This window comes from Myxocyprinus asiaticus, chromosome 45 (genome assembly GCF_019703515.2).
Source record: "Myxocyprinus asiaticus isolate MX2 ecotype Aquarium Trade chromosome 45, UBuf_Myxa_2, whole genome shotgun sequence".
In the NCBI taxonomy this organism is placed as follows: Eukaryota; Metazoa; Chordata; class Actinopteri; order Cypriniformes; family Catostomidae; genus Myxocyprinus; species Myxocyprinus asiaticus.
The window spans coordinates 30,317,785-30,339,672 of NC_059388.1; the positions used below are offsets into that span (position 1 = coordinate 30,317,785).

The 21,888-nt window shown below is 37.6% G+C and overlaps 3 protein-coding genes across 8 annotated transcripts; 1 reads left to right on the forward strand and 2 right to left on the reverse strand.

The window, feature by feature from the left end:
* Positions 1–364: 364 nt before the first annotated feature.
* On the reverse strand, positions 365–8,828 carry LOC127435047 (cholinesterase). 6 transcript variants are annotated; one of them, XR_007896120.1, is made up of 8 exons: positions 8,056–8,828; positions 5,773–5,909; positions 5,524–5,657; positions 3,841–3,957; positions 3,536–3,620; positions 2,101–2,273; positions 737–1,280; positions 365–624 (listed from the first exon to the last, which is right to left on the reverse strand). XR_007896120.1 is itself a non-coding variant. In XM_051688182.1 (5 exons), exons 1-4 carry the CDS (start codon positions 8,092–8,094, stop codon positions 3,877–3,879), a joined length of 420 nt encoding a protein of 139 aa, XP_051544142.1. In that variant the 5' UTR covers positions 8,095–8,828; the 3' UTR covers positions 1,303–3,620; positions 3,841–3,876. The 6 variants fall into 6 exon arrangements, 1 of the variants encoding a protein (XP_051544142.1); XR_007896122.1 differs by having other exon boundaries at positions 737–1,051; positions 1,203–1,280; positions 2,101–3,620; XR_007896121.1 differs by having other exon boundaries at positions 737–1,051; positions 1,194–1,280; positions 2,101–3,620.
* A 655-nt stretch (positions 8,829–9,483) lies between these two features.
* Positions 9,484–16,546, forward strand: krr1 (KRR1 small subunit processome component homolog). The gene is made up of 10 exons (XM_051688179.1): positions 9,484–9,665; positions 11,171–11,343; positions 11,433–11,567; positions 11,784–11,909; positions 12,111–12,194; positions 12,535–12,591; positions 13,423–13,596; positions 15,468–15,545; positions 15,645–15,741; positions 15,861–16,546. The coding sequence occupies exons 1-10, from the start codon at positions 9,596–9,598 to the stop codon at positions 15,998–16,000; spliced, it is 1,134 nt and encodes a 377-aa protein (XP_051544139.1). The 5' UTR covers positions 9,484–9,595; the 3' UTR covers positions 16,001–16,546.
* A 329-nt stretch (positions 16,547–16,875) lies between these two features.
* Positions 16,876–21,002, reverse strand: glipr1a (GLI pathogenesis-related 1a). The gene is made up of 6 exons (XM_051688180.1): positions 20,704–21,002; positions 18,828–19,082; positions 18,613–18,731; positions 18,395–18,480; positions 18,293–18,319; positions 16,876–18,194 (listed from the first exon to the last, which is right to left on the reverse strand). The coding sequence occupies exons 1-6, from the start codon at positions 20,881–20,883 to the stop codon at positions 18,052–18,054; spliced, it is 810 nt and encodes a 269-aa protein (XP_051544140.1). The 5' UTR covers positions 20,884–21,002; the 3' UTR covers positions 16,876–18,051.
* Positions 21,003–21,888: the final 886 nt, after the last annotated feature.

Sequence of the window (21,888 nt, forward strand, 5' to 3'; positions counted from 1 at the left end):
GACTCAATTAAGACTTTAGGAGAAAATAGAATTTCAGGGAAATTTGTTTCTTTTTGTCTGTTTTTAAAACCAAAATTTGACTTGCAAGTGAAAAGCATCTTGTAAGAACTCAATACCTCAGCAAATGGGGAAAAAAACCCACTGTATTGTGATTTCCGCATGGTATCGCAACCATTTTCAATTGTTCTAATAATAAGAACATTTTCTTGAGTACCAAATTAGCACTTTAGAATGATTTTGTAAGGAAGAGGTGACACAGTATATGTTTGTGTAAAGGCGGTACAAGGGAAAGGAGGAGGCGAGAACCGGCTTAACAATATAAATAATATTTAATTAAATAAAAAGACACACAAACATAACCACACACAGGGCAGCTGCCTGCAATTCTCTCTCTCTCAAGCTGCCGTCTTCAGTCGCCTTTATCCCTCGCTCACCTCATCAGGCTGATTGGGGTCCGGGCGTCCGTCATTCCGCCTGGCCCCACCCTCCTCCGTGCTACACTCCTCCCTACGTTGCCTCAGGCCAGGGAGCCCCCGGCATGACATACATCACCCCCCTCCTCTCCGGGATGGGGGGCGTGCATTGCGCCCCACCTGCCGGCAGGTCATCCCTGCCTTCCTCGACCTGGTAGGAGACAGGAGGGGAAAACAAATCAAAAACAAATAAAAAAAAGGTGAGGGAAAGGCCAACATGGAGCGACAGCGCGAGATAGGAAAGAGAGAAAAAGCTCACTCACCGTTTCTCTGATGCGCCGTCACGTGGTCCCCGATCACTCCTCCACCCTCTCAGGCGGACGACAGCCGCTCCTCCCCGGGTGGACCGGAGTCCAACCTCCGACCCCCAGTGGACAGAATGCCCCTCCCCTTTTCTGCCGGCAAGTGGGGACACTCCTCCGCCCCTGGCAGCGACTCCATCGTCCCTCCTTGCCTCGCGGATGGCGACCGTTCCCCGCGTCCGGGCGGTCGGGCTACTCCGTCCCCCGGCGGATGGCAGCAGCGCTCCCCTGGGTGGACGGCAGTGTCAAGGACTCTACGACGGGCATCCCTCCTCCCTCCCGGGTTTCGGCACCAATGTAAAGAAGGTACAAAGGAAAGGAGGAGGCGAGAATCGGCTTAATAATATAAATAATATTTAATTAAATAAAAAGACACAAACATAACCACACACAGGGCAGCTGCCTGTAATTCTCTCACTTCGGTCACCTTTATCCCTCGCTCGCCTCATCAAGCTGATTGGGGTCCGGGCGTCCGTCATTCCGCCCGGCCCCGCCCTCCTCCGCGCTACAGTTTGCCATCACAGGTAAAGAAAATATGGAATGAATACCACACTACATATAATATAATTTTCATAAAGTACCTTGAGTAGTTTTTCGACAAACTACTTATTTACTCTTACTTGAGTCCTAATAGTTCTGAGTACTTCTACTTGTACTCAAGTGAATTATTTCTACAGTAGCAGTACTTTTACTTAAGTAAAAAAAAAACAAAATCACTCTTTCCACCACTGCTTGAATGTCATAATATTTAATAGACTTAGGGAGTAAATTATACAGTTGAAACATAATTGTGAAATGAGTGTGTGTTGAAATGCGTTTAGTTTTGAGGAATTCATTGAAGTGATTTGAGTGGAGTCTGATCAGCATTTGTTCAGAGCTTTTCATCTTGTCTCTGTAGGTTAAGTGTCACTATCTGTTACCTGGTAACTAAACATGCATGCGAGAACACACACAAGGCCACAGCCCACACACAGTATCTACCGCCTGCAGTCGGGCATGGATCGATTTCAGCAAAGACACACACACACATGAGTGATATTGAATGCCTCCTTGTCTACTGGCTGAATGCTGTTTCCTTGCATACTGAGAAGACTCTAGTGATTTGATTGACAGGCCATGGTGACCTTTGATATCTCTCAGATGTAACTGTATCACTAACTGAAGCCATGGTGGCAGAGGAATTTACACCACATGATACACTAGAGTGACAGTGCTCTCTTGTGGACATCAGCTGGACTTTGTCTGGAATCTCATTGACTTTTAATATGTCTCTTGTGCCCACATGCACACTCAGAAAATCTCAGTCCTTCATTGTCATCACTGACCTGTGCTAGCATGTTCCTGCGGTCAGCATCTTTGTACATTGGCAGGTATTTGCGCCGGATTTTGATGCCGTGTTGTTTGAAAATGGCTGTCGTGTAGATTGTACACTTGATAGGTGACACTGGCTTAGTGAAGACTCCATACACAAAAATCACACCTTCCTCTGAGGTGGTTCCTACACAACACACACATAATAACCAGCCCTCCATCATTAGACCAACAGTTAAATACAGTGACCAAACACATGGCCCAATTTGATAAACACTGCAAAAAAATATTTAGGGTTAGGGTTAGCTTAAATATGTAAACATCTTTAAAAAATATACAATTACACTGAAAATTAAATTTTTTTTTACGATTGTGTCAAAATTAATATAGCAGAAAAGATTAAGTACTTTCTACTTTGAATATTTATGTAAATTTTACATGACTCGTTTTAAGAATATTTGCATATTTCTAATGGAAAACAAGACAAAAATACGGATTAAGAAATTGATTTAAAGCTGAAGTGTGAATGGAATTGCAAAAATAAAAAAAAGCTTTCTGAATTCAACCCCCGTCTGCTGTTGGTTGAACAAACAGAGAGTCCCTCCCCCAGTTCATGCGATTGGTTGAGTTTATGTTGTTGTGTTGGGCTGGACGGGTTGCTCAAAACAGATGAATTTTTATGGGGCTACAGAGACGTCTGAAACCGCGTACTGTCACAGTATGTACTGTATTTGATGAAGGACACACTTCTCTGCCTGTAAAACAGTACGTTAGGAGTGCATGCGAGTAGTATGAATAGATTTCGGACATTCTTTATCGGGGACGTGGGTATTGACCCGTGACTCGAATATATGACATAATAACAACAACCGCAAAATTAATCTACTCGGTTTTGTTAAACAAGCAACATTTAAGCTCAAGGATCTTGGTATATATACATATATCACTCACAGTTGAAAAGAGATGTCCGACTTGCGAATCATCGCCGTTCAGCATTTTGAACGTGACATCGCCTCAGCTCCGGAAGGGATTATGGGATTATAAAGTGCCCGAAATAGTAGGTCATCCAGGTACTACTTGCTTACTGTTTTATTAATACTGAGGATTCTGACATACTACTCCATTGGCATACTGTTTTTGGCATACTATATAGTAGGGAAGTATGGATATTTGGCGAGTGTTTACACTTTCGGAGAAAACTGACCTACGAATGGCTTACCCGTAGTTGTGTCTGCATATTACGCTAGGACAAGAGAAGTTACACACCTCAGCTTTAATGCGTTATAATCCTGGGTACCTCATCCCAAAATCAAAATGTAAAACTGTTAATTTGTTTATTGCACTATACACTATTGTTAGATTCAGATGGTAATGTAAATGTTGGAAAATCATTTAAGTTTGTCCAGTTTGTCCTTCTGCCAATGTCCTTTCTGAAACGCGCTCACGTACTGTTCCTTGATCAGCTCTTCATCAGTATACGGCCCACAGCTTTCAAAAACCTCCAGAAAATGGAACGGGTTCACCACCTTTGAGCCTGGCAAAAAAATGTAAACATTCAAAACAGCCACTTTATTCACAGAAATATGAACTATCCTTTTTATAAATGTAAGATATAAAGCATTCGATTGGCCACTGAAAATCCAGTACTGGTCAACCACTAGTTTAATGTGATTTCTGTGAAAACACAATGATAGTTTTCTCTCCATTTTTCAGAAATGGAGGAGATGTTCACGACCCACTGTGGAGGTTCTTACTGGATTTAATCTGAGTGGTCAGCACCGCCTGATGACTCAGACAGCAGACACGCAATGTCCTTCACTGAGCAGCTGGACATCTTCGCAAAGTCCTTCCCCAACCTCAGCAACTCGTGCCTGAGGACACACATCACAGTGATTAAAAACAGCACATTGCTCCATACAAATACATGTTTTATGAGTGTTTACCATGTTTTCAGTGGAATGGGAAATGGAGTTTCCTCATGAAACTCAACATCTTCCAAAATCAATGCAACAAGAAAATAATACATTTCATTAGGCACGTAAGTCATCTCTATAGAGAGTATATGAATATCTGAAGGCAACATTATTTTTAACCTAATATCAAACATCATTGAACAGAATTTTAGTATGAGTGATGATGTATAGTTTAAAAACCCTTTTTTTGTGGTGTATGAAAGTGTTGTAGCTGTTTTCCTTGTCAGTGGTGATTAGAATGTCAGATTGTCTAGCCGTTTGAGATGTTTGTCTCCCTCAATAGCGCTTTAAGGTAAAAAACTCTAAATTCAAATGGGTCACAGAGGGGGCCTGGGTGGCTGAGCGAGTACTGACGATGACTACCACACCTGGAGTCGCGAGTTCGAATCTAGGGCATGCTGAGTGACTCCAGCCAGGTCTCCTAAGCAACCAAATTGGCCCGGTTGCTAGGGAGGGTAGAGTCACATGGGGTAACCTCCTCATGGTCACTATAATGTGGTTCTCGCTCTCGGTGGGGCACGTGGTGAGTTGTGCGTGGATGCCGCGGAGAATAACACGAAGCCTCCACACGCGCAACGTCTCCGTGGTAACGCGCTCAACAAGCCACGTGATAAGATGTGTGGATTGATGGTCTCAGACACGGAGGCAACTGAGATTCGTCCTCCGCCACCCGGATTGAGTCACTACGCCACCACGACGACTTAGAGAGCATTGGGAGTTGGGAATTCCAAATTGGGGAGAAAAGGGGAGAAAATAATATATTTTTTTAAATGGGTCACAGAAATTTTGTGGTCTGCACCGTGATACTGAAAGAAGCCGGACTGAGTAGCATGCACCTGTGTGCTCCAGAGACAGCGTGCGCGGCATTCATGTGAAACACAGATGCATGTGAGAAGTTGAGAAGCATATTTAGTGCCTGAGAAATGATGAACGCAAGATGAATGTCATTAAATTTGCCGAAATGTTCAATGCCGTAATAACCCTGTACATGTTTCTGTACAATTCTCTGAAGTCTCACGTGAAGTCCTGCCCACTGATAGGTACGCACATGCCGCGCACATGGATATTTACGTACGTATCGCGATATACACGATATAGCTAAATCTATTGATTGACACTTTATATCGTCACCACAATATATACTGTATATTCACACACATAGAAACACATCATTCAGTCCAAGTCTTGGGGGATTTAAAGTCTTGTTCTGTAGTAAAGCTCTTTACCTGGAAAACCAGCTACAACCAGCCTACGGTGGTTATCGGATCACCTAGCCTGATCCAGCTATGCTGGTCTGTTTTGATGGTTTTAGAGGGGCACTTGACCAGCTTAAACCTGCTTAAACCAGCAGACCACCTGAGGCTGATGTACGCTGACCAGTCTAAGATGGTTTGCTTGTCTTAGAAGATCTAACGTGGTCTAGGTTTCAGAATGGGTTAGTTCTTTGGGTAAGTTAGTTCTTACCTGTCTTGGGTCACCTCCAAACACTGCAATGTTCTGTTGGACCCCAAGCAATGCCATCTGCTGGTCCAGAATCCCATAGTTTCCTACCGCGGAGGTTCTTGGGTCCTTTCCTGTCACCAGAAACCCAAATGCCTCTGAAGAGGGACATGACAAATAGTGAGTCTTATTTGTAATTTCTTTGATTTATATGTCTTACCCAGGCCTACAACCACCGTTTGTGTAAAGTTACTGATGTAACATGCGTCGTACAGCGGTTTGGAGGCAGAGCCAGCGATGAAGTCACCGCCATGAATCAGAACCATGATGGGCAACGGTTTGAGCAGCGGAGCTGTGATGTTCACACTCAGAGGAACAAACACATTCAGGTACAAACAGTCTTCATTCACCTGAGGAGAGATGATACTATTACACTTCTACACTTCTACATTTACATTGGCCTCTAAAAGTATTTTTGATGCTTAAGCAACACTTAAAAATGTCTAAATGTCATTACATTTGTGCTCAAAAGCTGCATGAGGTTTTATCAGAACTAACTTCACTTTTTGGAGCCAGTTTTGCTAAATGACTTTTAATCAACTGGTGTCGCCTTTTTCGACACGTGAATGTTCGCTCTTGGTGTGAAAGGCTCCATAGGAATCCAGTGTTTCTAGGGTCATTGACAAATAAGGTTGTCCGAGATAAAAATGTCAGGTTCATAGAAATGTAATATTTATGTCCAGTTTGATTCAATACATTTTCTTAAAAAAAAAAAAAAAAAAAAAAAAAAAAACTGATTTCATGTCATGTGGTAAAAGGTATTAAAATATTTTCCTTGCACACTGAATACATGATTGTACACAACTTAATAATTTCAAAAAAGTTTTCAAAACATATATATAGGTAATATATATTATATTAAATATATATTATATATTATAACAACAACAAAATTGCAACCTACATATTGGTAACACCACATCAGTTTTTTTTCCCTCCAAATATTAATAATATTTGAAAACAAAATTGTTTCACTACTTAATTTTTTTTAAAAGAAATAATTGTAAAAAAAAATAATAATTTATTATAAGTAATAAAATAATAATAAATGAAAGATTATTCAGCACAACTCATGCAAACATTTATTTATTTTCAGCATTTAATTCGATTTTTTTACTGTCTTCAGATGGTTTCACCACATTAGATTTTTCACTTTAATTCCCAGAAAAAATATCTAAATGACTTTGAACTTTGTAATTGAAAACATGTTTATCATAGAAGAGTATTTTTGGATAACTCATCAGATCCAGACAAAAAAAGAGTTCACGTTCAGTTCACCACACCTGGCCATTAAAGCACCACACGGCCACCGTCCGTAACCATAGCAACAGCTCCAGTACACACATATGTGCAAGAGTTTTCCCATAGGCTTACAAAGTTTTTTTATGTTATATATTTATACATTATATCTAATATTTTTGCCACGTGTAAATAAAGCATTTCACGGTTTTTAATCATTGATTCTAAATACTTACAGTTAAATTAACCGTATAATCCCGTCATCCCTAATTCAATGCATACTCTTAAATATTTATACACTGTATCATATCAAACATTCAGAAAAACCATTAGGCTTAATGTTTCAGAAAATGTTTTTACCCGTTCCGAAAATTACAATTCTTACCTGCTCATCTGAAATGCCTATCTGCTTTCCTCACCATGAAAAACAACTGGTCATTCCTATGGATGCCATTAACATCTTCACTGACTCCACATATGACTCATGTGATATACTTCATGTTATCAAAATTCAGAAGAACGTTTTGTGAGACCTACAGCCCGAAATTGCATGTTGTCAGCCTCTGACTGTCTTGGGTGTTTTATTCCTGCAGGGGGCGCTTGACGCTTGAAAACCATTTAAATCTAAGAACACTTTATATCCATTTGGAGACATTTTACACTGGATAGTTATTTTTAATAAAAACTGATAATTGCAAGGATCCATACCTGTGAATGAAAATCCGCCTCAGCATTATCTATAAAAGTGTTTTTAAAAATCCTCATCCAGTTATAATAAACGACTGTGAGTTCATGCATCCTGGCCAGCGCTGAGAAAAGTAAAAGGTACCATGTGACACCACCATCTAGTTGGCCGATACCAACTCGTACAACGGAGGGGGGGACTTCCGTTTTTTTTCTTGTCTCAATATGACAGACTCAGTCACATAATTGCAAGGTATCTCAAACGATATTATTTTCAGCATTGATAAAAAATACTGTATATAAACAAGGACAGATGCATGATGGGGGGGGGGGTTCAAATCACCCTCTTTACAGCATGGGGGGCGTGTGCCCCATTGAAAAGCTGTGAGTGTGTGTGTGTGTGTTTTTTATATATATTTTATTTTTATTATATAACTGGAAATAATTATTTATTTTATTTATTATTATTTTTATTTTTTTTTACCAAAATTGAAAACAAAGACAAATTTGGACATTCTTCATCCCTCCCCTTAACTTGTTAGGGCACTTGTCAGAAATGGGTCCAATGCACACCTGCATGCAGGCCGCCCTGGGATAGGTGGCGTCGTACATCCCCTTCCACGCTGTGACGGGACAGAGTGTTTCCAACAATACGCCGCTACAGGTGGATCAGCGAATGGGATCCTGTAAAAAAACGTAAGACTTATCCAGAGTCAGACCCTGAATGACGCTGTCTTTGGTGAACAGTTTGGGCACAACAGCACCAGCCCTGATAGTTGTGCCAGATTCACTTTCAAGTTCCTCACTAAACTTGGCCACAAAAGGCTGATCTCTAAGCAGTGTTCCTGAAGACACACTTCAAATAAGAGTGGCCAGGTTCCTCTCCTCATTTTGCTCTCTTCCATTATAGAATAAGAGTGTAGGGAGACGGGAGATGTCGAGCTCCAAAAAGGACAAAAAGCACCATAAAAGCATCACAATAGTTTTTCATATGACTTGTGCAGTATATTCCAAGCCTTCTGAAGCCTTCTGTTTGGCTTTTGCAAGGAAAGAAGTTTATATTCTCTGAAAATTTTGTTTGACAGCAATGGTGGTCATCATTCACTTTTATGCTATTGAAAAGAGCAGCTTGGACATTCTGCTATAAATAACTCTTTGTGTTCCACAAAAGAAATTCATACATGTTTGTAAGGATATGAGGATGAATAAATAATGATAGATTTTTTTTTTTTTTGGGGGGGTGAACTATCCCTTTAAAATTCCAGTGAATAAATATGAATAAATCATTAATAATTGTATTAAAATAATTGTTAAATATACTTTTATTATAATGTTTATCTTTTGTTATAGTAAATTATAATAATAAAAATAATAGAAAATAACAAAAAACTAATTATAATATTATAAGTATAATTAATTATAAAATAACTTGTTTTAAATATTTAAACAATAATAATGAATTATTAATTAATTAATTAGTAATTATTATAATTATAAAATGCATTTTTATAATGAAATAATCATCAAATATAATATATAATAATGATATTATTTTCATTATAATCATATATATATATATATATATCATCATCATTAATGATTATAGAGATAATCTTTAATAATGAATAGTACATTTAGTATTCCTTAAAAATTAATTATAATTTGTCACAAAACATAAATTGTCATTATTTCATTAAAGGTGCACTCATTCATTTTTTCGTCATTAAAAAAGTTTAACTCCTGCAATATATGTACAAAATCATGGGCACTCACATTAAAATGAAGACTCCAGTTATATCAGTAACCTTATAAAAGCTGTTTTATTCTATATGGAGAGGGTCCACACATGGGGGTGGCCATGTTAGAATCACATGACCAGCTGAACACTTCTCACTTAATCTCAGTAAGTCCTGTTACTGGACACTTTTCATTTATTTGATTATTGTTTACTTCAATAATTTAAGTTGATGTATTTTATCACTAATCAGTTGTCTGCTTTATGTACATAAATCAGTTGTGCCTTCTCAACACAAGGCGGCAGTACACGTGCTGATCTCTGAGCGCTCATGACGTGCTGACGTCTGGCGTCTGACGTCATCGCGTGACAGAAACAATGGCGGCGCCCGCAGAAAGCGTGAGTGAAACGCCCGCAAATAAAAAAGAGAAAAAGAAGAGCAATCAAGGTACAGTTTCACTTACAAACCCTGAAATATACAACATATCATCCTCAGTGCGCGTCTTGACTGTGTGCTTATCATACATATTCACATAAACCAAGATAAATGAGATGTTTATGTGTGGTGCAGCACATGTATATTTCTGTTTAAAATCAATAAAAAAATGCATTAATATTTAGAGTTGAAACAGAATTCTATTCTGAAATGAAAGAAAATTCAAACTCTTTTAAATTAAAATTTAAAAATGTTACTCAGAGATCCTGAGAGGACAAAAACTTCCGCGTCAAAAAACTGCCATAATGATATTATATATTCATATTATTTTCCACTTTCAATGAGTTAATCCTGATCATAACTATCAAATGTCCATTCATTTCAGGTTTTTAACCTTTTAAATGCCAGTTTGTTTATATAATGCCAGTGTTGTTTTTTTATACCCCCCCCCCCCCCCCACACACACACACACAAAAATGAATTATTTTCCATATATTAAATGCTAAGGGGTTTTATTTATTTATTTATTTTTGATTATCACTGTGTGGGGTATGTCAGTGATTAGCAACAACATTGATTTTGATGCATTATTATTTTTTGTGCAGTGTCAGATTAGAAAAAAAACTCTCATGCAGGATCTTAGAGGACAAAAATGTCTGCGTCTTGTTTTTCTGCGTCAAAAAACTGCCTTAAAAATATTATATATTAATATTATATTCCACTTTTACTGACATAACTTCCAAATATTCATTCATTTCAGGATTTTAACCCTTTAAATGCCAGTTTGTTTACATAGTGCCACCATTTTCTCAATAAACACATACCAACACACCCACAATTTTAGCTGCATCATTTATTCAATTGGCCTGCAGTGCTCTATAATACAGCAAACAGAAAATAGGGGAAAAGCTTGTATTTGCTCCATAGGCTAAACATGAGAAAAATGGCGCCATCTGGTGGAAAATATAAAAAAATGTACATTTTGAAGCCAGGGCTCCGGAATGAAAGCATAATATCATAGAATTCGTGATTTGATGCTTTAATGGCACTGGGATCAAATATTGCAGTTTTAATGGGTTTCAATGGGGACATTTTTGTCCTGAAGGTCCTGAGTGCGACTATTTTGTGTACACTGTGTATTATAGAAGTATTATAGGAACTGAGGTTGAAATATCAAAATTCCCCCAAAAATACACACCTTTGGCAAAAGTTTTGCCATTGGCATTAACACAGCCAAAATGATTGAAAAAACAAAAATTAAAAAGACAAAAATGTCCCAAAGGTTGCACAAGGGTTAAAAATACCATGGAACATGTTATTAGCATGTACAGTTACCTTTCTACGATGTCCAAAAACTGTTACATTATTTTGATATTATATCCAAAGAAACAGCATGGTACTGTTAGTTTTGTGCACCAAACCTCAGGTGTCTCTAGAGAGTGGTCACCTTTGAAATAACGCTTCTGCTCATTGACTTCTTACTTATTATTAACATTAAATCTTTGTCCGTAATATAGAAGAGACTGAACTGCTGACAGTGCCAGAGGACTGGAAAGAGCCTGCGTTTACCCGAGCGGACAATCCAAAAGGTTTGCTGGAGGAGAGCAGCTTCGCCACACTTTTCCCCAAGTACAGAGAAGCGTATCTGAAAGAATGCTGGCCACTGGTGCAAAAGGCGCTTGGAGATATTGTACGTGTTTTTACTAGCTGTTTTGTTTTAATATATTGAATCTCACGCTATCACATTACTAATTTCGTCCAGTCTCCATTCATCTGTAGTTCATCAATGCCACACTGGACCTGATTGAAGGCAGTATGACTGTGAACACCACCAAGAAAACGTTTGACCCGTATGCCATCCTCAGAGCGAGAGATCTCATCAAGTTATTGGCTAGAAGTGTGCCGTTTGAACAGGTAAGATACCTTCCACATTTAACCGTGTAAAACAATAAATGCAATGAAATGAAATTAGTTCAGTATTTTGAAAACAAAAAAGATTATAAATTGACAAGGCTGTCGCCAACCAAGACTTGAGTTAATCGTGCACCATAAATGGCCAAATATTGGCTAATTAATCAGGCTGGACAATATGTCAGTATATCTTGTGTTTAATTGTGCTTTTTAAACCAGGCTGTAAGGATACTTCAAGATGACATGGCATGTGACATCATCAAAATCGGGACGCTTGTGCGAAACAGAGAGCGTTTTGTGAAGAGAAGACAGAGACTGATCGGCCCCAAGGGCTCCACGCTGAAGGTGAGCAATAATAGTGTTTTATTGACGTTATAGGGAGGGATTATGGATTTTATTTTCTTTCTTGGAGCCCGATACTTCTCAGTGAATTTGAGGTTAATTTATTATGTTTTGTGTGTAAGTTGTGGCTTTTCATTTGATGCAGTAAAGATGGTATAAACGTATTATAGTATGATAAAATCTAATTAGTTCTGTTTGTTTCAGGCACTGGAGCTTCTCACCAACTGTTATGTGATGGTTCAGGGAAACACAGTTTCTGCTGTGGGCCCGTACGGCGGTTTAAAAGAGGTGAAAACATCTGCGTCCACATTTGTTTTTATGCTTAAACCCAAACTGACCTATATCTGTTTTTACGTTTTCCTTTATATTTTTCAAGTATCTTGTAAATATCTAGTTAATTATGTTACGTTGATTGTATAGACTCTTTATGATTTTTTTAAAATTTGTATTCACTAATTTTGGGGAAAAAAATCCTTTAAATGTGGCCAAATGTGTTAAATGGAGCTGAGAGTACTGCACACCTATTGGAAGCTGACAGCATTGTCAAATTAGCCAAAATATTCAATAAACATGCAAGGAGCTTTGTGTGGACGTAATAAGCATTTACCGCTCTCACTCTTATCTACAGGTACGGAAAGTCGTACTGGAAACAATGAAGAACATTCACCCCATTTACAACATAAAGGTACATAGAAACGCTGCAGTCTGAGTATCTATGTTGCATATCAAGCATTACTTTGCAGATTGTGGCTAATATAGTGGTGTGATGTAGTGCTTAAAGGAACAGTTCACCCCCAGAAAGATTTTTAGAAATATATCTTGGCTCTGTATGTCCATACAATGCAATTGAATGGTGTCCAGGTCCAAAAAGCACATAAAGGCAGCATAAAAGTAACCCATACGACTCCAGTGGTTTAATCCATGTCTTCAGAAGCGATATGATAGGTGTGGGTGAGAAACAGATCAATATTTAAATCCTTTTTTTTTTTTTTTACTATAAATCTCCACTTTTACGGTTACATTCTTCTTGTTTTGTTTTTGGTGATTCACATACTGTGTGCATATCGCCACCTATTGATCAGATAGGAGAATTTATAGTAAAAATGGATTGAAATACTGATCTGTTTCTCACCCACACCTATCATATCGCTTCTCAAGACATGGATTCGTATGGATTACTTTTATGCTGCCGTTATGTGCTTTTTGGAGCTTCAAAGTTTTTGTCAACATTCACTTGCATCGTATGGACCTACAAAGCTGAGATATTCTTCTAAAAATCTTTCTTTTGTGTCGGGGATGGCATGAGGGTGAGTAAATGATGAGAGAATTTACATTTGTGGGTGAACTATCCCTTTAAATATCTAGATTAGTAACCCCACAAGTGTTGATTCATAAACTATATGTGTCATTGATTAAGACACTTAACCTCAGGTTACTCCAGATGAACTGTTAGAAATGAATTAGTGCTGCATTTTGAGTGCATTCAGAATTGTGCACGCTGATTAAATCCGTTCAGACGCTAATGATCAAACGAGAGCTCATGAACGACCCAGAGCTGCGCACTCAGAACTGGGAGAGATTCCTGCCCAACTTCCATCACAAGAGTCTCTCCAAACGCAAACAGCCCAAGAAGAAGAAGAAGGTGAAGAAGGAGTACACGCCGTTCCCCCCACCTCAGCCCGAGAGCAAGGTACGAGTGCACTCTATCAAACACGTCAAATCATCTGCTGAGGGATATATTAAAGCAATAAACCACGAGAGGTCACTTGTTACGGTGATCATAATTGTTGTAAAATCACTGTAACACACGACCTCAAGTAGCATATTGGCATAAAATGGTGCCAACAGCAATATAAGACACAAATGTTCAGTAAATAGTTACATATATAAATGTTAATGTTAACTAATATTTCAAATTAATTCATATTAGACTTTCCTAACAAGGGGCACCTGGATTTGATTATCTGGGATGTTATTTATCTTTGAGTCTATGTACTGATGATCATTGTATCATTGTAACATCATCTTCAGCCTGAAACTGAACTTTTGGTCAGATTTGAACCACTTAGTGAGTGAATGCACTTAGCTGCATAGAGAGCAATAGGATGCTCCCTATTTAGTGAATGACTTAACCTCCAGTGTGCTGTCTGTCTGCACTGGTCTCAGAACAGTTTGAAATGCACCTTATTTTCATCCTAACTCCATATAAAGCCTCTGAATGCAACATTTATCAGCTTTTGGATGCATCCATTGATTCTCAATGTGATAATGCACAGTAAATCTATGAATGCATTTACTAATGTTAATGAATAGAACTGTAATGTACAGTGAAAACTAAATAAAATATAACCAAATGTATATTAAAATGACCCCCAGATGTGTTGATGTTTATTCAGAATAGCTTACATGTTTTTTCTACTTCTGAGGGAATGCAGTGCCAGTTTCCACATATGTGGACATCATGTTTATCGGGGCACTGACGTGCGAAAAATTAACGGATTTTTAAAATCGGGATATTGAACGAAACTAGAGACGCTCCTCTTTACAACCAAATAGGTTTCGGTTAAAAAAACGTAAAGAGGTTTCTTACCAGAGGCACTTTTGTCGGCTCTGCGCCTGTTGAAGCGCTTCACGGAAATCGACGGCATGCTGTTGTGTCACGTGACTCGGTGCACCTGAAATTTAACCCTTAAATGACAGTCTAGAATCTTGTGAACAATATTCAGTCAGTTTAAATTAATTTAAGCTTGCGTTGCGTATAGCGAAGCCAAAATACAACGTCCACGCATGTGGACGCGGGGTCGCACGAGGTTATGTTAAATACTGCAGTTTAATCAATTCAGTAACATACATTTTAAATCTGAAACTCAAATTCTGTAAAATGATGTATAACTTGGCCTAAAAAAAGAAATATACCACACATTTCAAATAAAAAACAGAGGAATTCATTATGGGGCCTTTTTTATTTTTGCCTCAACGTTTTGAATTTCAGGGGCATTTTTGTCATTTTTGGTGCTTGGTTAATTTTTTGACCCGGGTAGCAATGTAACTGCACATTAATATGTGATTATTTTGTCTTTAACGGCAATTTGCAACCCTTCTCATCCAATCAGAATACAGCTGGAACTATCTGTTTTATAATAGTTTTTATAAGTGAGAGGAAAAACACTTTATAAAAAATTTAACCATCGCTCATAAGGAAGTAGTCTTGGAAAAATATTATTTGGCCACCGTTGATGTCTAAATGGGTTTAAATAGGGAGATTTAAGAACTGTATAATGTTTAATGCCTTTATATCGATTCTTATAACATTTTATAGCAGATTTTTCCTCAATAGACAGTAAGTAAACAGTGTTCTGGATAGTTAATATGTTGTTTTTTTTACAGTCAAAAGAGTCAAAAGTTTAATACTTGGGGTTTTGTTCGAATCCCTAACACATGTTTGAGCAATAGTAAACTAAATAATATTATCAGTGTTACACCAGACAGAATTGTGGGTTTGCTGTATATATATTCATCTTGGCCATGTTAATATAAAATAATCATGTTTTTGTTGAACAGATTGACAAGGAGTTGGCGACCGGAGAGTTCTTCCTGCTAGAGACCGAGAAGAGACGCAAGAAGATGAGTGAAATTAAGGTGGGAGAGTTTTTCATGAATGACCTGATCAGATGATGGAAACTAGTTGTATTTCACTCAAAACTGCTCGTTTTTTGCTTTTCAATTACTGGACTGCAGGTGAAACAGGCTGAAGTTTTATTCAAGAGACAAGAGGAGCGACAGAAAGCTTTTATTCCTCCTAAAGAGAAACCAGCGATGAAGAAAACCAAACCAGGTACCAAGACGTTCTTTTCCGTACCATAAAAGTGGGCTCCAAAAATGACAAGAAAAACACCTTCACCAAAGATTTAAGAAGAATATAACCTGATTTGATTTTCATTCTCTTCCTTTTAGCTACAACAGAGAACAAAATTGATGTTCAAGCCATCAAAGAAAAAGTGAAGAAGGCAAAATCTAAAAAGCTTGGAGCTCCTCCGGTGAACCCCCAGACGTCCTCAGTTAAAGACAAGAAACAGAAGAAGGTCAAGAGCTAACATGATTCACTTATCTTTTTTTTTTTGTCTATATAAAATTAGTTTTTCATGCTTGTCAACATTATTTTAAAACTTAAATGAATACTTATTGGTTGTGAAGATGAGACACTCAAGCACTGAGTGTATGTCAGTACACATTTGATATTTTGTATTGCGTAACAATTAAAAACAATGAGCATGGATTCGTATACTGAGGCAGATAACATCAAGACATTGTCATGTGACAGCCTGTATGTGCATTTAAATATTTTACATATCCAAGTCTGTTAGATTAATATGTAAGCCCATAAAAGCAAGGCATAACCTTATTCTCTTTTCCCTTGGGAGCCCATTTCTGCCAAGGAGGGAGTAGCTATGTTCAGATTGGCATGCTACATTACTCATACTTCTTTATGCTACAGTATGTACACTGTGCATAGTATGCAAATGTTCTGTATGCATAGAACAACATTTGACATTTGTGTGGAATACTGTATCTGACAATCCAATGCGCTCGATTTGACCTGCCATTTCCAATGTGATGAATGAACCATGATGCAGATCTCATTCTTGAATCATTTTTGAATGTCTGCTTAGGGTTGATCAAGGTTTTTTTTTTTTTACGCAAAATTGAATAAAATGCAAAATGACCATGTTTATATCTGAGATAACTGTACGCAACTTGCTGAATTAAACGCATAGTGACGTGATGTAACCACAATGAAGCATACTACTGGATAAACGGCTATTGTGCCATTATTTGTTCTTTCATATACTATTTTAAAAAAACAGAGGCAGTATGCTAGTACTCCGTTACAAACATACTTGTAATTAAGACTATTCTGGAGCACTTGCAGAGAGCGAAACATTTCGCCAATTAGAGAAAAAGTAAACGGTTTGAAGTTTTGAGGCCTTTTAATAAAATGTGATGCTTCCTTCTGCATAGACAGAAGAAAAAGAAAATAAAGATTTAATATTTTAGATTGGAAAATTACAAGGCTCTTTGACTAAAAATTGCACCTTAAAAAAAAAAAAAATAATAAAAATAAGCTAAAATCTGTGTTCCAGTGAAGCACTTACAATGGAAGTCAATGGGGCCAATCCATAAACATTATAATACTATTTCAAAAGTATAGCCACAAGACATAAACAATATGTGTTAACATGACTTAAGTGTAATAAAATCACTTGCTAACCTTTTATGTGAAGTTATAGCCAATTTTACAACTTTGTTGCCATGACGACATAACTATGTACTTCAGCTAAATTCTAAAATATACTTAAAAATTTGGATTTTAAAGAAATTAACAGTTCAAGATTCAAGCCTTCATTCATTGTTTTTTTTCCCCCCGAAAATCGATATTCTTTGGATGTCTGATTTTCCTAAGAAAACAATCTAATATTGAGACTGTTTTACTATCTGGTTATTAGTCCCTGATTCCAGGGTGGTGCCCCGTCAATGTTAATCCTAATTAATATTCTATTGATTTTTGATAATTGATAATTATCTTTGATGTTTGTTGAATTTGAATGATCAATAAGCTCGTGTTAATTTTAATCAATGTTTCATTGATGTTAACAATTAACAATTATCTTTGATAATTGTTGATTTAAAGGATTAAAAAAGCTAACATTGATTCTCATCAATGTTCTATTGATTTTAATAATTAATAATTATCTTTGATAATTATTAATTATTGCTAATAACCAAAACGTAGCGCACTACATTTACTGGAGCCCCATATGAGGTTTTAATGAGTTAGATTCAATTAATTAAATATTAATTAATAACTAAAGAAATAATTATTAATTATTTCTGATAGTAACACTGATCTAAACAACCCTGCAATTCCAAACCAAATAATGCACCAGTGAAATCTTGTTTTGTTTCAAAAAGGTTGTTGTTGGAATAAAATGTGCTACAAACAATTTAAACAAATATACTATTATATGAATATAATAACATTATGGAAATAGATCTCATTTCATAGAAGTGTGAGCATCCCTGGTATAACGGATCTGCCATGTTGCCATGTAAACTAGGCCAGTTTTGCAGTTGTGTCGAGGCTTTTTCACTCATATGCAAACAGGTGCGTATAATGGTGTTGAAGACCGTAAACAATGGCAAATATGAGCAGGACAGACACGGGCCTGGTAATCAAAACAGCCTGGCAGAAGGAACCGCAGGACGACCAGTCAGTGGTCAAGTTATACCCTGCACACACACACAGTAATATGCAGTTGAAAAGGTGATTAACGTCCAAAAATGTCATTATGTTAGATACAAAAGGTCAACATAAAAAGGTCTCTTACTCATCAGTGTATCTCGTGTCGAGTTACCTGTGAAAATAAGCAAGAAAGAGGTGAGAAATAAGCTGTTGTTTCAGTGGTATATTTTTGGTTGCTAAAACTTACGGCACAGCTGATTGTCACACATCTCATTGTTACACATGCTGCACGGGCTCCCGTTTTTGTAAGGAGGCACACTTCTGTAATTTCCTCTGTTGAAATCAAGTCAGTTACAAATTTATATACTGTGTGTGAACATGTGCTGAAGCTAAAACCTGCTGCTTCCTGCTTTCTGATAAACCTTTATTCTTTAAATGCTCATTGCATATTTTTTGCGTACTTACGCCGTTGCGTAGTTGCACACAAATATGATCCCTGGTATTGATGAAAATGAAGTTTCTGACACACCGTTCGGACAGGCTTGGGCAGCACACCCGACCTTATAAGTATCTGCCCAGACAACCTTTTGACAAATTACAGTGAAATGTTCTTGTAAATCAGTAGTTCATTTCCATTTGGTTATATTTTACTGTATTTAAATGAAGTGGGAATGGTTTACCTGTGTGTAGTGGCCGCATTCTTGCATTGGTGAGCACTTGAGGTTGTAGTAATTATAATATTGTTTCTCATTCACCCATAACATCAAAGCCGATCCCACTTTGAATGTGTTGTATGGAGCGCCGGCCCAGATATTCTCACCCACTGATTTGAATGTAGGGTGCATCCTGCTCGGCTGCTTAAGGTTAACGTTGTGTTTAAAGATGCAATTCTTTGCCCATGCCTTGGCTGTTATTGCAAGGCCTTCGTCCCACGTCTACACACAGACGCATGCAACAAACTTGTAAATGTATTTATTTAATGCAAACGATAAAAAAAGAGTCATACGCAATAGTAAAAGTGTTTGTTGAAAGATAGCACTGTGTGAGGAAAATGGCGAAAAGTAAGTGTTTATAAACTGATAATCTGCAGCTTTCCTCGTGATTTGTGTAAAAGTGAATAAAAGTCATTGTTGTTGTAGCACCTCTAGTGTTAATTTCACCAAGAAACTGCTGCAATACGTACAACGAGCCACGTAAAAATAATTTTCCAAAAATGTAAGTATAGTAAAGTGCTTCTGAGACCAGGGGTGCATGTCCCAAAACCCTCGACCAACTATAGTCGCAAGTTCCATCGTAACCAACATAGTTCAACGATTTGGTGTTTCCCAAAACCAATGTTTCAATGAACATTCGCAAACAGCGTCTCAAAGTTGTGTGGTTGGAACTACAGTTCTCCACCTGTGGTTAGAAGCATATAGTTCCTTGTTAGTTTGCTGTGTGGACATCATTTTACTTCGCTAAAGCTTCTGTATATTTTATCCCATATATATCTTTCATTCTGTCAAGACTTTGATAACGTTTGGCTTATTCTGGGGTTTTGCAGAAAGCAGCGTTCTTAAATGTCACTTATACGTGAATGCAGTTGTTTAAGGGATTAAAGTCGGTTAAGAGCAAGTGCTTTAACACACATGGTTCGAGTTGGAGAACACGGCTTATGTGTACATGTTAAGGCATAAGAGAAGTTCTTATATGTTTTTGAAGAGTGCGCATGTACGTATGTCGGGGGAACCCCGAAGTCTAAAGTAGAGGGAAACCCCACTATTACAGCGCAATCATCTGTTGCATAACATAGAGCACATCGCTTTCGTGTCTTCAGCAGCTTTCAGGCATTAAACAACTTTATGCATAACGTCATTAACGTCAGCTCTATATTGTGGAACCAATGCGGTTCGAACAATGGATGTGCGATATAGTTACTACGGTTTCGGGAAACAGTCTCCAACAATGCATCGTACTATGGTGGTTAAACAGTGAGTCACATCGTTGAATCATATATCTGAGTATGAATTACACAGAATGGTGCTAAATCGAAAAATATCCGGTGGGCGGCAGTTCTGCGGATCTTGTTGATGAGAGAGGTCAATGGAGAATGGTCAGACTGGTTCGAGCTGACAAAGGCTACGGTAACTCAGATAGGTTCCTAATAAAGTACTCAGTGAGTGTAAATGGTCTATCAACTTTTAAAAAGGAGGAGAAAATGCTTCCCTTTAGTTGCTGTCATCAAAGACTGAGCATCCAATCAGACTCTGGTGCAAAATCACCTGTCACTTGTTTATGACTTTTGTTCTGTGCTTTCACAATACATATTGTACCTAAACAGTACAGTTGAAGCAATTATGGTTTGTGTTGGGTCACCACTTAAGATCTTCACCCAATGCAAAACCACTTGAGCAAGAAAATCAGAATTAGAAGACATTATATTACGATTTGGAACATATTTTGATACTAACAGATGTTCCAGTTGATTTCAGTCACATATTGTATGACAGTTTTCTCAACAAATACATCAAAGCACTTGGTCTTCTGAGGTTAGCAAGTGTATTCTCTCATATTTACCATGTATCGCATGTTGCTGGCGGGGGGTTCCACATTTCTTCTGTGTTTGTTGTGTTCTCTCACGCATTCGTCAATAAACGCTTGATCTTTAATGTTAAAGACAGGCTCGCTGGTCCGTATGTAGAGAGCCAAATTAAGAAGAACTATTAAAAAAAGCAGAATGTGCACAGCGCTACTCATAGCTGAACTAGTCTGCAAAGCTGACGATCTGTAAATAAAGTGCACCACTGGGTATTTGTTTCCTGTAAGTGGAAAGCTTCTGCAATCCAGTTCACAGCTCTCTTCTGCATTTTCACAGTCTTCAAAGTTTTCTCTGAATTAGAGCGACTACATTTGTGTCATACGCAAACTAAAACCTCTGACTTTGATCATATCGTTGCGTAACACACTCAAATATGGGTTAAACTGCATTCCCTATTCACTAAAAAACTACAACATGTCAGTGTTCACAGAAGATTGTGACAGAATTTTTGTTTTTGGTTGAACTGTCCCTTTAAATGGCTTTATTAAAATAAAATAAAAAACATTTTAATTATGAGTGAATCAACCTGAATACAGGTTATACCGATGAAAGTCATTTTATTGGTCTGATCAGGTAGACATAGCTCCTAACAGGTAGGTAACAACTACCTGTATTCACTTTTTACAGCTATTTTTGATGTTCATCACCAAACTTAGCTCCACAAACAGGACAGATGGTGGCACTGGTTGCATTATTTACTTTGTTTTTAATCAATTCAGCACATAAAACTGCATCAAAGCCAGTGCAGTAGTAACTGAAAAGCAGAAATAGAACGAGTGCATTGGTTGGATGAGTCACATCTTCCTGTTTCTTTCCTGTAACGTTCATATAGAGAGCAACAGTGCACGCCCACGTTTTCAATGGTCTTGGTTTCAGAAGTATTTTACCCATTCTTTGTAAAAAAAAAAAAACATCATAAGAGTTTTAACTGTGAACCAAACCAACCCGCTCCGAGTTGAATCACAAGTTTGCAAACGTCCACTCACTTTCAACTGCTTTTATTTCCAGCAAACTTAACATGTGTAAATATTTGTATGAACATAAAAAGTTTCAACAACTAAGACATAAACTGAATATGTTTCACAGACATGTGACTAACAGCAATGGAATAATGTGTCAAAATCAAAAGTAACAGTCAGTATCTGGTGTGGCCACCAGCTGCA